Source organism: Microcaecilia unicolor, chromosome 14 (genome assembly GCF_901765095.1).
Source record: "Microcaecilia unicolor chromosome 14, aMicUni1.1, whole genome shotgun sequence".
Taxonomy (NCBI): domain Eukaryota; kingdom Metazoa; phylum Chordata; class Amphibia; order Gymnophiona; family Siphonopidae; genus Microcaecilia; species Microcaecilia unicolor.
In genome coordinates, this window is record NC_044044.1 from 24,938,933 (window position 1) to 24,952,447 (window position 13,515).

The 13,515-nt window shown below is 40.7% G+C and overlaps 2 protein-coding genes across 2 annotated transcripts; both read right to left on the reverse strand.

The window, feature by feature from the left end:
- Positions 1-2,692: 2,692 nt before the first annotated feature.
- Positions 2,693-3,658, reverse strand: LOC115457137 (olfactory receptor 6M1-like). Its single transcript, XM_030186561.1, has one exon. It carries the CDS (start codon positions 3,653-3,655, stop codon positions 2,693-2,695), a length of 963 nt encoding a protein of 320 aa, XP_030042421.1. The 5' UTR covers positions 3,656-3,658.
- Positions 3,659-11,309: 7,651 nt separating this feature from the next.
- On the reverse strand, positions 11,310-12,242 carry LOC115457138 (olfactory receptor 6F1-like). The gene has a single exon (XM_030186562.1). The coding sequence runs from the start codon at positions 12,240-12,242 to the stop codon at positions 11,310-11,312; it is 933 nt and encodes a 310-aa protein (XP_030042422.1).
- Between the last annotated feature and the right edge of the window lie 1,273 nt (positions 12,243-13,515).

Sequence of the window (13,515 nt, forward strand, 5' to 3'; positions counted from 1 at the left end):
GACTGTATTTTGTGTCCTTTAGACTGTAAGCTCTTTTGAGCAGGGACTGTCCTTCTTTGTTTAATTGTACAGTGCTGCGTAACCCTAGTAGCGCTTTAGAAATGTTAAGTAGTAGTACCAATGACGGGATTTATTTATTTTATTTTTATTTATTTGTCCCTAATTGGCATGCGCTAACTGATTGTTAAAAAATATTTAGACATTTTTGTTGGAAGGGGCAGAGTGTGGGTGTTCCTACTTTAATCCGTTAGCAGAGAGACATTACCGTGCACCAACTGGTTAATGCAGGATTACTGTGTGATCCATTACCATCTACAAAATAGGTGCTGGTAATTTTTTAATGGCCATGTGCTTCATTGCTCTTAATTCAACAAATGGAAAATCAGCCATTTTACTGCTGCAATAAAAATGGCCTTAGAATGCAGGAAACACCCCTTGTAAGAGCATGATAAGGCTATATTTTACCACAACTGAGTAAAAGGACCCCATAGATAGTAGAGAAGGGCATCCAGAAAATTTTTGTTTCATGTCATTTCCTGCGTCATTCTAGGAACGTTTCTTGTACTTGGTTTTGTTTGGCCGTTTTGTTATCACAGGAGCATAATTATTGAGGGGTCCTTTTACAAAGGCAAGCCAAAAAATGGCCTGTGTGTTAGGTCTTTCAGGCAAAAACTGGGTTTGTGAGCCCTTGGGCCACTGCCGAGGAGCGGCAGCGGCAGGCAAAACCACCCCACACCAGAGGCAAGGCAGAACTCTGACAGGAACAGCTAGACTTCACCTGCACTTGGCCACCCTTCACCAGGAGTTAAGCTCCTGGGTCTAGGCGTCCGGCAGGACTTGCGGGACAGAGCAGGACTGAACCCCACTAGGCTGAACAGGCTGAGGGTCAGAGGGGAAAGGAAAGAACATGGGCAGCAAGGCAGGAAACTGGGCAAGAACACACAGGCAGACAATACTACACAAAGCAGGGCAAGCGTAAGCTAAAGGGCAGGCACTGCAAGCTGCAAGCAGCCACTAAAACAGGGAACAAACACTGACAAACGAGAGACCAAACTTAAAGCTGCCAGGCAGCCCCTGAACACGAGCCACAGACAAATGGACACAAAACACAGAAGACCAAGCAAGAAACTAGACTAGGAAACAAGCAAAAACCTAAGCTAAAACTAAGCACAGACTAACTGGAAACTAGGCAAGAAACTCAGACTAGAACTGGACAAGCAGAAGTGCAACAAGCACCACATACCAGGGCCTTAGGCGATGCAAAAGCAAAAGTAGAGTGTAACAAAATGGCTAATAAGCCCAGCAGCACCTGGAACTCAGATGCAGCAATCACCAGGCAACTACGGGAGCTGAGCAGGTCCAAACAAAACAGAGAAATCCGGCAACCTGGAAGATCCGGACCGGACTGGGCTAAAGTCTGGAATGGGTGATAGTCCATAGCAGCCCCCTGGTTTTGGCCACCAGAGGGCGAGGTGAGCACAGACGTAACACTGTGCTAGTGTGAACACATATATTGGATGCCCACTGGACCATTTCTCCAAAAAAGGGGTTTTGGGGTGCCTGGAAATGGACATGCAGTAAAATTAAAACCAGTACACATCTATTTGTGGCTTGAACCCTTAACACGATCTATTGACTTAGTGGTAAGGGCTCATGTGTTACCCATTTGGTAACCATCCAGCACACGCCAACTGTTGATTACCTCCCCCACAGTAGAAAATTATTTTCTTTCTTTTTTTCTTTTTTTTTAGAGTTAAAAATTTTTATTGGGTTTTAAAGGTACAGCAGAACAAAAAGAGAAAAACATAACAAAGTACACAGTTAAGTATACAAAGCTGAGTCCAAGTCGAAAAATCACTCCGTAGATGAGAGGAAAAGGTGTAGAGTTTTCCATTTCTGTAATCCAGATTTATGACCATGTATAAAAGTCAAGGCGATCTGTTCATATTTTTTGTAAAGTAAAACCCAATTCCACCATACAACAACATTAACTTGTGAGTTGTCCTTCCAATGTGATATTACTAGTTTCAAGGCTACAGAGACTAAGAAGTCAAACAGTATTTTATCGGTTTCGGAAAATAAAAATGAGATACAAGTAGATTTCCATATTACATATTTGGGTAAAAAAGATTCCTGAAACCCCAAAATCTCTTTTAATTTATCCCAAACATCTGACCAAAATATCACAAGATTAGGACATTCAAGCAACAGATGAACAAGAGGTCAAGTAACTGCTTTGCAAGACCAACACTCGTCATACTTAGATGACCCAGACAATTTTCTCTTTCTAGGCATCCATAGGGCCCTGTGATACATAAAGAAAAGAGATTGTGTTATTGCAGCCAACAAGGAGGCCCTTGGGCCAGTCAACCATATACGAGACCGTTGAGTATCAGACAATGAATCATTTAGATCCAGTTCCCACACATGTTGCGTGTGCTTCCAGTGCAATCCAAACTCAGTTACATGGCAGTCAGAGGGCATATTGAGTGGTAGTATCCTGGTAAGTGTTGCTGAATGTATGCTCAGGTCCCAGTCAGCACCATTTAGCTGGGTAGCAACTTGGCCTACTCAATTATAAGCTTCTCAATATGGACACCTTAAATTGCAAGCCCTACACAGACAGAGAGATTCCTATTGTATCTGAATGTAACTCCCCTTGAGCTACTTCCAAAACAGGTGTGAGCTAACTTTAAACTTTTATTTCCCTTCCCTTCTTACACCTTCTCACACTGCGATTTAGGGCATCTCTCAGGGCTTCCTTAACTTTCTCATTTCTGAGGGTGTAAATAAAAGGATTCAACAAAGGCGCTAAGATACTACTCACCATAAGCACTGCTTTATCGATATCTGATGATTTTTTTCCTGTTGGTCTGATTTCTATAAAAATAGCACTTCCAAAGCTTATGGTCACCATGCTAAGGTGAGAAGCACATGTGGAAAAGGCTTTGTTTCGCCCGTGGGCTGAAGGAATTCTCAGTATAGTGGATATGATGTACACATAGGATACTACTATTAATAATAAAGGGCCTACTAATACAATGATGGATATAATCAAATTAATCAACTTGATAAAATCAGTATTTGTACAGGCCAGATTTAGTAATGTTGAACTGTCACAGAAAAAGTGGTTTATTACTTTGGGGCCACAGAAAGGAAGCCTAGACAACAGGATAATAGGAGGAAGAAGCAACAGAGATGTTACTACCCAGCAGCCAATAACTAATTGAATGCATAACTTATTGCTCATAATAGTGGGGTAATGTAACGGGTGACAGATGGCTACATAACGATCATAAGACATGGTCGTCAGAAGAAAGAAATCTGTCGTCCCCATCAGAAAGTAGAAGTAGCATTGGGTCATGCAGCCATTAAAAGTAATCATCTTTTTCTCTGACAAAAAGTCAACAAGCATCTTAGGGACAAGCAGAGAAACGAAGCAGGTTTCTAGAAAAGACAGGTTGATGAGGAACAAATACATCGGTGTGTGAAGACGGTAGTCCAGCCATATGACCACTATCATTAAAATGTTTCCAGTGAGTGTCGTGAGGTAGATCACTAAAAGTGACACAAAAAGTGAAATCTGCAGCTGAGGAATTCTGGGAAAGCCTTGGAAAATGAATTCTGTCACTGTGGTTTCGTTTCTCCAAGCCATGGCTAATATTTAACCTGCAGGGGATGACAGAAAAGACCAACATTGTTTGTGATACAATAATACCCAACTCCTTCATGGAAATGTTATATTTGCAAAGTTGTTTTCTAAAGGTGAAAGTTTTAACGTCCATGCTGATAATCTGTTAGTTCTTCTGCCATCATACTAGCTTCTCGGGGTGTCTTATTCCATGTTGATGTCTTAAATTTTAATTTAATTTTGTATTACTGTTTTTGTAGTTTGTATAATAACTAAGTAAATGTAACTAATTACTATGGTTATGTAAATGTTTTGTTGCTTTTACTTGTAAAGAAGTACAGGAAAAATGTGTTACTTTTATGTTTACCGAAGTAATAATTTCACCAGTTTTTAATACATTTACTCAGTTACATCTGATGCTTGCAGTTAAAAGTAAAAAGTAAAATCAGAAGCAAGACGTAAATGGTTATTCCTAGATAAACCAAATGAAGCACCAAAATCAGAACAGGGTTTTGTTATTCGAAACCTCGTCAAGCAAACAGTGGATTGTCTCGTTTAAAATTTTGCTGTTCAGTGAATATAGCCTATGAGAACGGTGGAGTTTCCTGTGTTTATTGAACTGGTTGCTGGTCTCTAGCCAAACAGAACAGTGGGTCACTTTAAAGCAGAGATGAAGTTGGAGTTGGTTGCATTTCTTGGTCAACAGACATACGTCTCTACTACAACAGAATTCTAGTCATCTCATGGAAAATTTACATTAGGCTGACTGTCCACTGGATTGATAGTCTTTAGAGAGGCCTGAAGATTGAAGGGTACCTACTCATTTATGTGTCAGCTCTCGAAGATATTCAGATTTTGCCATCAGTCAAAAAATAGTTAGAATAACAACACAGTGATTCCAACCTTTTCAAGCCTTATGTGTAACTGGACAGCACGATGATACTGATGAAGGTGAAGAAGCAAGTGATGAATTAGATAGTAGTACTTCTAATGCAGATGATGACAATGACAATGATAGCACATTCTTTCCTATATACTACTAGTACTACTACTGCTTATCACTTCTACAGCGCTACAAGGCATACGCAGCACTGTACACCATACACGAAAAGACAGTCCCTGCTCAAAGAGCTCACAATCTAAATATGGAATGTTGCTAGTGGAATAGCAACATTCCATGTAGAATCTCCAATAGTAGCAACATTCCATGTAGAATCTTAAGTAATAGCAACATTCCAGAATCTCAAATAGTAACAACATCCCATGTTCTACTGCACTAACCAATAGGCTACTCCTCCACTAGCAACATTCCACGTAGAAGCCTGACCTTGCAGATCACCAACGCGGCCGCGTAGGCTTCTGTTTCTGTGAGTCTGACATCCTGCATGTATGTGCAGCACGTCAGACTCACAGAAACAGAAGCCTGCGCGGCCGCGTTGCTGATCTGCAAGGGCAGGCTTCTACATTACTACTACTACTTATCACTTCTATACCGCTACAAGGCATACGCAGCGCTGTACACCATATATGAAAAGACAGTCCCTGCTCAAAGAGCTCACAAGCTAAATAGGACAGGCAAACAGACAGAACAACTAAGAGGTAAGGGAATTAAAGAGGTGGGGATAAAAAGGGCACAGGGCAAGTGAGTAGTGGTTAGGAGTCAAAAGCAGCGTTAAAGAGGTGGGCTTTTAGCCTGGATTTGAAAACGGCCAGAGACGGGGCTAGACCAGGCTCGGGAAGTCTCTTCCAGGTGTCAGGTGCAGCTAGATAAAAGGAACGGAGTCTGGAATTAGCAGTAGAGGAGAAGGGGACAAACAAGAGAGATTTATCCACAGAACGAAGTACCCGAGGGGGGGGGGGGTGTAGGGAGAGACAAGAGTGGAGAGGTACTGGGGAGCGGTACAGTGAATGCACCGGTAGAGTGAATGCACTTATAGGTCAGTAAGAGAAGTTTGAATTGAATGCGGAAATGGATAGGGAGCCAGTGAAGTGACTTGAGGAGAGGGCTAATGTGATCTAAATAATACTGTATGGTTTCTGTGTATGATACTTAGAAATAGCCAGTAGAAACTGAATGAACGTACAGTGATACCTCGGTTTTCGTTGATAATCCGTCCAAAAACAATCAATGAAAACCGAAACACGAAAACTGAGGCAATTATTTCCATATGAATCAATGTAAATCCAATGAGCAGGAGAACGCGTGGGTCACCCTTTGTTTTCGCAAAATTAGCAGTGAAAACCGAGGCAACCACGAAATCCGAGACAAATTTTTCACTGAAAAAAATCAACGAAAACCGAAACCGACGATAACCGAAGTCAACGAAAACCGAGGTTTCACTGTATTTACCCCAGTGGTTTGTACATTTAAAGAAACGATAAAACCAAAGATCTGTGAAAACATTCACACAAAAATATGCATTACAAGAATACTTACGTCAAAGCAAACTGGTGAAACAGGAAGGACTTGGAGGCTTACACCTATATTTTTATGCTCACATCACTCTCTAAGGCAGGGCTAATAAAAAGCAGTATTCCTGCAGGCCTAATACCCTAATGAAAATGTATCTACACTTCACAATAACTCACAAATAGAAAAAAAAATCTGTCACAGGCTAATAATCTTATTTAGGACAGACGCTTGCTGTCTTCCCTTTAATTTATTAGTGACTCAATCAGAACGTTATTAGGAGTTCTATTGATACAACTTTATTACAAAATATCAACAAGATAATCATTGTTTGAATGTTCTTGGGGAAAAAAAGGTAAAAAGAAGAAAAAACATAGTGTCGGAAAAACTAAAACAAAAATAAAAACCAGATTGGAACATACTATTGACCATCTCTTAAAGAGACATTAAATCTACACGTTCAAATCTAATTACATCCAAGTAGCTGTATGCTTGCCTGCCTCTGTTTATTTTACTGTCTTGAAAGCTTAAATATTATTAGAGGTACTTTAACAACTCGCCTGCCACAGGGACCCCAGCATTTCACCAGGGATCCTTCCGGAGTGCACACATTCAGGAGGGTCCTGATCTTTGATCCCAACCCACTACCAATAGGGTAATCAGTTAATTGGCAATAACAAAAGCCATCATATAGGTTATCTTTCTTTAGAATTGTTTGCCTTCTCATGCCCTTCCCTCACTTTCCCCTTTCTCCATTGATTGACAGCATAGCTATGTTTAGCAGAAAGCAAACTTCATTAACGTAGGATTCTAATTTCAGCAGTTCAACAAAACTTTTGAATCCTCACCCCCTACAACACACTTTGCAAATAAAACCTTCATTTATTTACGTTTGTTTAATGCCCTACAATAAGAAATGATTTTTTAAAAAAAAGGGACAGTTGATGCAGTGCATGGTGATATGGTACATGGATTTCGATAAAAGAAATCATTTGTTTCTGTGTTGCCCCTTTATTCGAATAGATGGGCCCATTCTTAGTGGCTAGTACTATTCAAAATGCCTGGCAGATCCCAAAATATAAATCTACAGTATTTCTCATAGTCTATTTCCAGGGCTGTGCAAAGGATCTCTCAAGTCTTATGTCTACCAGAAACAGACAAAAAGACCTCCAAAAAAACCTGCAAAGTACAAAAACAAAGAGAAATACTAACCCTTAGCGATAGTACCACAAAACTATTGGAAGAGTTATGGAGGCCTTTTTTTTTTTATCAGGAGCTACAAGAAGCAGAAGCAAGTGACGTTTGCGCCTGCTTTTACCATGACTAGACCACTAGGCATATTCAGGCAGACCTTGGGGGGTTGCTACGATTTGGGTGGAGGGCCAGTAGGTGTGTTGGGCTTGCTAGAAGGGGGAAGACTGGGACAGAGTATTGGGCTTTGCTAAAGGGGTAGGAGGGAAGTGGGTTCAGGCTTTGCTGGAGGAATGGGAAGGAGGGGGGTCAGACTACATTTGGACTGCCATAATGCGGGTCCCAGCCAATATCCAGCTGGGACTTGTTTAAGTATCTTAAGTAGGTTGTAAGTTCTGGCAGCCAGGAGCAGTCTGATGAGACCCAGATGTTCAAGGCAGGTGCCCAGACTTGGCCCAGCTTTGAATATCCAGGGCTAATATAGTCAGCACTGCCTGGTTACTGCCGGGTTAGTGTGGGAGCCCTTACCGCCACCTCAATGGGTGGAGGTAAAGCCCCCTCCCCCCCCAAAAAATGGCCGCATGGCAAGTGCTTTACTTGCCCAACAGCCATTTCCTTCAGGAAACAGAGACTTCCCTTTTACCTGCTGCCTTGGCGCGTGTGAAAAACATGCACCGATGCCACAGCTTGGCAAAAAGGGCCCTAAATGTATTAACTAGACTGGCAAGTCCATGTGATGCAACTCTGTCCTATGCATATTGAGCATAAAATCATACAGAACTGGGGATGAAACCATTTCAACAAGCGGACAAATTTAGCTTGAGGAGGCCTTCATCCAGGAGCAGTTCCATGGATGCTTCCGCTAGCTATCTTAAGTCTCTATGCCTTCTCTTTTGGCAACTATAGTAAATAATACTTATCCACATTGTACAACACATACTACGTGCTACTATCAGAAACAGAATGACATACTAGATGGACAACACACTGATTAACTCTTGCCATTAATCAGGAAGTCACAGTAGTTCTGTGGAGTTTGATAATGAAATAGATGATCTCCCTCCTCCAGAAAAGAATTGTACCACTCTTTTACTAGAAACGCCACATAAGAATATGGGATGGTTCTTCTTTCCTTCTCCTAAGCCTGATAGTCATATGAAGACACCAACCAGGAACTAAGCACCTCAAATTCTACTTTTAGGGGCCCTTTTACAGAGCTGTGGTAAAAAGGGCCCTGTGTTAGCAGCGGCGGCCATTTTTGCCATGTTCCAGGGCTCTTTCTATGCAGCAGGTAAAAAGCCTGAAAAAAAGGAAATGGCCGTGTGGTAAGTCTGCACTTTCCACGGTAAGTAATTTTTCAGAATTACCAGCAGTGCCAAAAATGCCGCATGCTGGAGGTGGAACTATCGCTGACGGCCACGTTGGACCAGTGGTCGTTCTGGGTTGCCGCACGGTAAACCTTTAGTGAAAGGGCCCCTTTCCGCTCTATACAGGAAGATGTTCTTCTATTTATAGGTCGAAGCAAAAAGAGGCGGGAAAGAATGCTTCCACAGCAATCGAACAAACAAACACAGGGTGGAAGGAAAGGTTCCAAGAAAAACCAGAAGCCCAATATCTTCAAAATAAAAAGTTTATTCTCCAAAACTTAAAGCATACTCATAGCATTCGAATTGTCATTTTTTTAATGAAAAGCAAAACAAAACAGGTTAAGCTCCTCATGTGAGGTATGCTAAGATTATAATATTAATTACACTAAAAGTGCACGAGATACTCTAACCACTTCTAGAGACTTCCTATCTCTTCACTATCCTCATTGTAAGAAACTTATCTACACATCTTTTCATACTTTGGGGATTTCTTATCAAAGCACTGAGAAACAGAATTCATTACCTAAACATCTTAGATTCCTATTAAATGTGGAACAAGTGTAACAGGTAGGGGAAGGTATGGGTCCTGGGTCCACCCGTCCACCCGTCTATAGTGCACTGCACCAACCAGTAGACTACTCCAGGGACCTGCATACTGCTCTTATGGACCTGAGTATAACATCTGAAGCTGTCATAGAGGCTGGTAAGTAATATTTTTATTCACATTTTGGGGGCTAAGACCACTGTGGGAGTAAGGGGGGGTCATCCATGATTCCCTTCAGTGATCATCTGGTCATTTAGGGCACTTTTTGCCTTATTCATTCTAAAAACAGGTCTAGCTCAAAATGCCTTCGTTGTAGTCCTGGACATTTAAGTTTTCTTCCATTATGGCTGAAAAACATCCAGGTCTTAGGAACGCCCAAATCCCGCCATTAACATTCCCCTGAAACGCCCCCTTGAGATTTGAATGCACTGGAAACATAGAAAAACATCTAGATAATAGGTTTCAAAAATAATGATTTGGGTGTTTTTCTGAGAAAAGCGTCCAAATGCTACTTTATGTCACTTTTTAGACGTTTTTTTTTTTGTTTTTTGAAACTGAGTCCCTATATGGCCTTCCACAAAATGCTGAAAACATTCTTGATGAGTACTGCTTTTAATAATGACAAAATTTGATTCAACTGCTAATGATATTATCTGTCTTCAACGCTTCTCTGATAGTAATAATTTATGTCTTTTGGTGTTATTTAATAATCTATGCGTACTGTTAACTTAACTTTTTATTGTTAGTCAATGCTATTTATTGCTTATAAGCCATATTGAACCTGAGTTGTTCATTTGTATGTATGTATCTATCTAGGAATTCTTGCAGATCATCCCGTTCATAGTTAAACCTCCACCATCCTACCAGTAATGGTCTCAAGTATAAATCCACTTATGCTTCCACCTTTTCCTTTATTAGCACTCAACTATGGAATGCATGACCTAAATCTGTGAAAACTATTCATGATCAACTGAACTTCAGAAAATCTCTTAAGACCAGCTTTTTTGGAAAGGCTTACCCTAATGGACCTGTCTTAAATCCATAATTCCTGGAATACAACTAGTCTATGGACCTGATGGACTCTACTACCCTCCCCCTCTTTCCCCTCGTCCCTTGTAATTACTATCCTTCCTATTCACCTTACTATACTTCGTTTGTTTGTTTACCGGATCAGCGATTGCCTTTACGGACTGATGTTAGCCACATTGAGCCTGCCGATGGGTGGGAAAATGTGGGGTAAAAATGTTATAAATAAATAAATAAATCTATATCTTAACAACATATAAAGGTGTGGTACAGTGATTATCCTTTTTTTTTTTACATTAGCTTTGTGAAAAGAAATTGTATCTGTATACATTTGGATAATATTACTATCATAGGGGCTGCCATTAAAGAAAATTATGAAATAACTAGTAAAAAAGGCCCGTTTCCGAAACAAATGAAACGGGCGCTAGCAAGGTTTTCCTTGGAGTGTGTATTTTTGAGAGTGTGTGTGAGAAAGAGAGAGAGAGAGAGAATGTGCGAGTGTGTGTGTGTGACAGAGAGTGAGTGAGTGTGGGTGTGAGTGTGTCTGTGAGAATGAGTGTGTGTGTGATGTGTGTGGAAGTGCGTGTGTGTGACACAGTGAGTGTGAGGGAGTGTGTTTCACACAGATACAGTGATTGGGAGAGAGAGAGTGAGACTGTGTTCGAGTGTCCCTGAGAGAGAGAGTGTGTATGTGGGAATGAGAGTGTGTGTGAGAATGAGTGTGTGCCAGGATGGTCCCCCCTCCCTGTCTCCCTGCCATGTGTAAGTGTGTATTTGTGAGAGAGTGAGTGTCTGTGAGTGTGTTTGTGTGAGCGCTGTTATTTGCTGAGTGTCATTGCTCCGCCCTCGACGTCATTATGTTTGACACGTGGGCGGGGCAGACACTCATGGAGCAAAAAAGTGGTCTCAGCCGCCTCACTTTAGAACGTTGGGAAAGTGAGGCTTCATTAGAATGTTGGAGGTGCATTTTATATAGAGAGATAATCTGTTGAACGCTATCATTTTGCATATAATCTTGAGAATGAGGGATTCATGTCATCACCTTAATAATTCAGAAAATGTCTTACAAAATAGTAGTAAAGAAACCCAAAACTGTTCCACAAACAACGGAATGACTTTTGTGTAATCAAATAGATACAATTATTTGGCTTTGTTCTGAATTGCCTTCTTGACTGCTTTGATTACATCTTTATTCCTGAGGCTATAGATCAAGGGGTTAATCAGAGGTGTTACCACAGAGTAGAACAAAGCTATCACCTTGTCCAAGTCAAGAGCAGCTTCTGCATTTGCAGTCCTCACGTACATAAATATGAGGGAGCCATAAAAGATGGCAACAACAGTGAGGTGGGATGTACATGTGGAAAAGGCCTTCCGTCTCCCCGTAGTGGAAGAGGTCATCAAGATGGTTTTTATGATAAAGATGTAAGATGTGCTGGTCAACACAAAACATAACAGTATCATGGTAGAGGTGAAACTGTAACAAATCATCTCAATGGTATATGATCGGACGCAAGCCAACGCAAAGAGTGGCGATGTGTCACAAATAAAATGGTTCATGACATTTGGACTACAGAAAGTTAATTGGGAAACTAAAGTTATAGGTACCACAATCCATAAAAACCCAGTTATCCAGCAGAAGATGACTAAAATTGTGCACAATCTAGTGTTCATCACTGAAGAATAATGTAGGGGCTTGCATATGGCCAAGTAACGATCAAAGCTCATGATAGCTAGAAAGACAACCTCCACTGTTCCGAAAGAAAAAAATAAATACAGCTGGGTCAAGCAACAATTCAAGGAAATAGTCGTCTTCGCCATCAAGAAACCTGAGAGCAGCTTGGGCACAGCAGCAGTGGTGAAGCCAATTTCAACAGCAGAAAAATTGCTAATGAAGAAATACATTGGCTTGTGAAGATTATGGTCACAGAACACCAGGAAAATGATGAGAAGGTTTTCTGTTAACGTTAATATGTAGATCATCAGAAACAGTAGAAAAAGAATGACCTGTAGCTGTGGACTAGTTGGAAAGCCCAGGAGCTCAAATTCTACCACCACAGTGCGATTCTCCTCCATGTGCCCTATGTTTTAAATCTATAGAAAAAGAGAAGAAAGAGTATCTCCGACATAAATGCAAACAATATTTCAGATTATGATGTATTATAGCTTGATACACAAAAAAAAAGTAATCAGTCAATATTCAGCCATCAGGAAGGCACTGAGTTATGTTGCGGTAGAGTCGGGAAGGGGCTCAGGTCATGTTTGTGGAGAAATAATCTTGTTTGTTGGAGTCATAAGGTGTGTATGCTAACCTTGTTAGAGGGGGTTGGGAGGGAGGGGAGATCAGCTATATCTTCATGCTTTATGAAAGTTATGTTTGTACCGGCTGATAGTCATTGCTGAGACTCGCATATCTAAGTTGTCAAAATCAGGACTGCTGTTTATGCAGTCCTATCTGCCCGTTTATCTATGTGGCAGCAGCACTCTCTCTTGTGCTTGCATACCTGCTCACTCTTCCCCAACTCTGCCCTGGACTGCCCTTCTACCAGCCTGATTTGACCTGTTTTTGCTCAGTTTTATCAGATATCACCTCTATAATGTAGAAGCAAGTGACTATTTATTTATTACACTTGTATCCCACATTTTCCCACCTATTTGGAGGCTCAATGTGGCTTACATAGTACCGTAAAGGCGTTCTCCAAGTCCGGTAGAGAAACAAATACAGGGTGATGTTGTCGTCGATTAAGGTTCAGGCACAATGGGGATCGAAGAGAGGAGAGGTTATGGGGTGTCCATTACGAGCTTTGGTTTTGCTGTGTTGCAGAGTGTAAGCATTTATGTTGGGTCGGTAGGGTATGCCTTTTTGAACAGGTTGGTTTTTGGTGACCTTGTCTTTGACCTTGTCTTTAAATCTGATCCTATGAACTAGATTCTAAGAAACTCTTAAGCATGCAGAACATTGTTCATTGGGGTGAACCTGCATGGGAATGATCAAATATTCACCAAGTTTCTATATTGTATTTTTTTTTGCAAAAAAATAAAAGAGATGAGCTTAGGACGTATTTGGAATGTGGTATTAACTTTGCTCTTCATTCCTCCATGAGATATTGCTAGGGTTTTTTTTTTTCCTTTTTTTTTCTAAATAGACTATGGCTTATCTAAAAAATATTGGAATTTAGGATTCTTTTTCCTAAAATAATAATAAAAACACAATGATTTGCACTTAATAAATGGTATTGCCAAAACTGATACTTGGTAACTTCCAGATACTTGGTAACTTCCATGCAGTTAACGTAGAGAAAAAGCATTATCTTTTGTTAACTGCACTGTAGGTAATGTGTGATATACC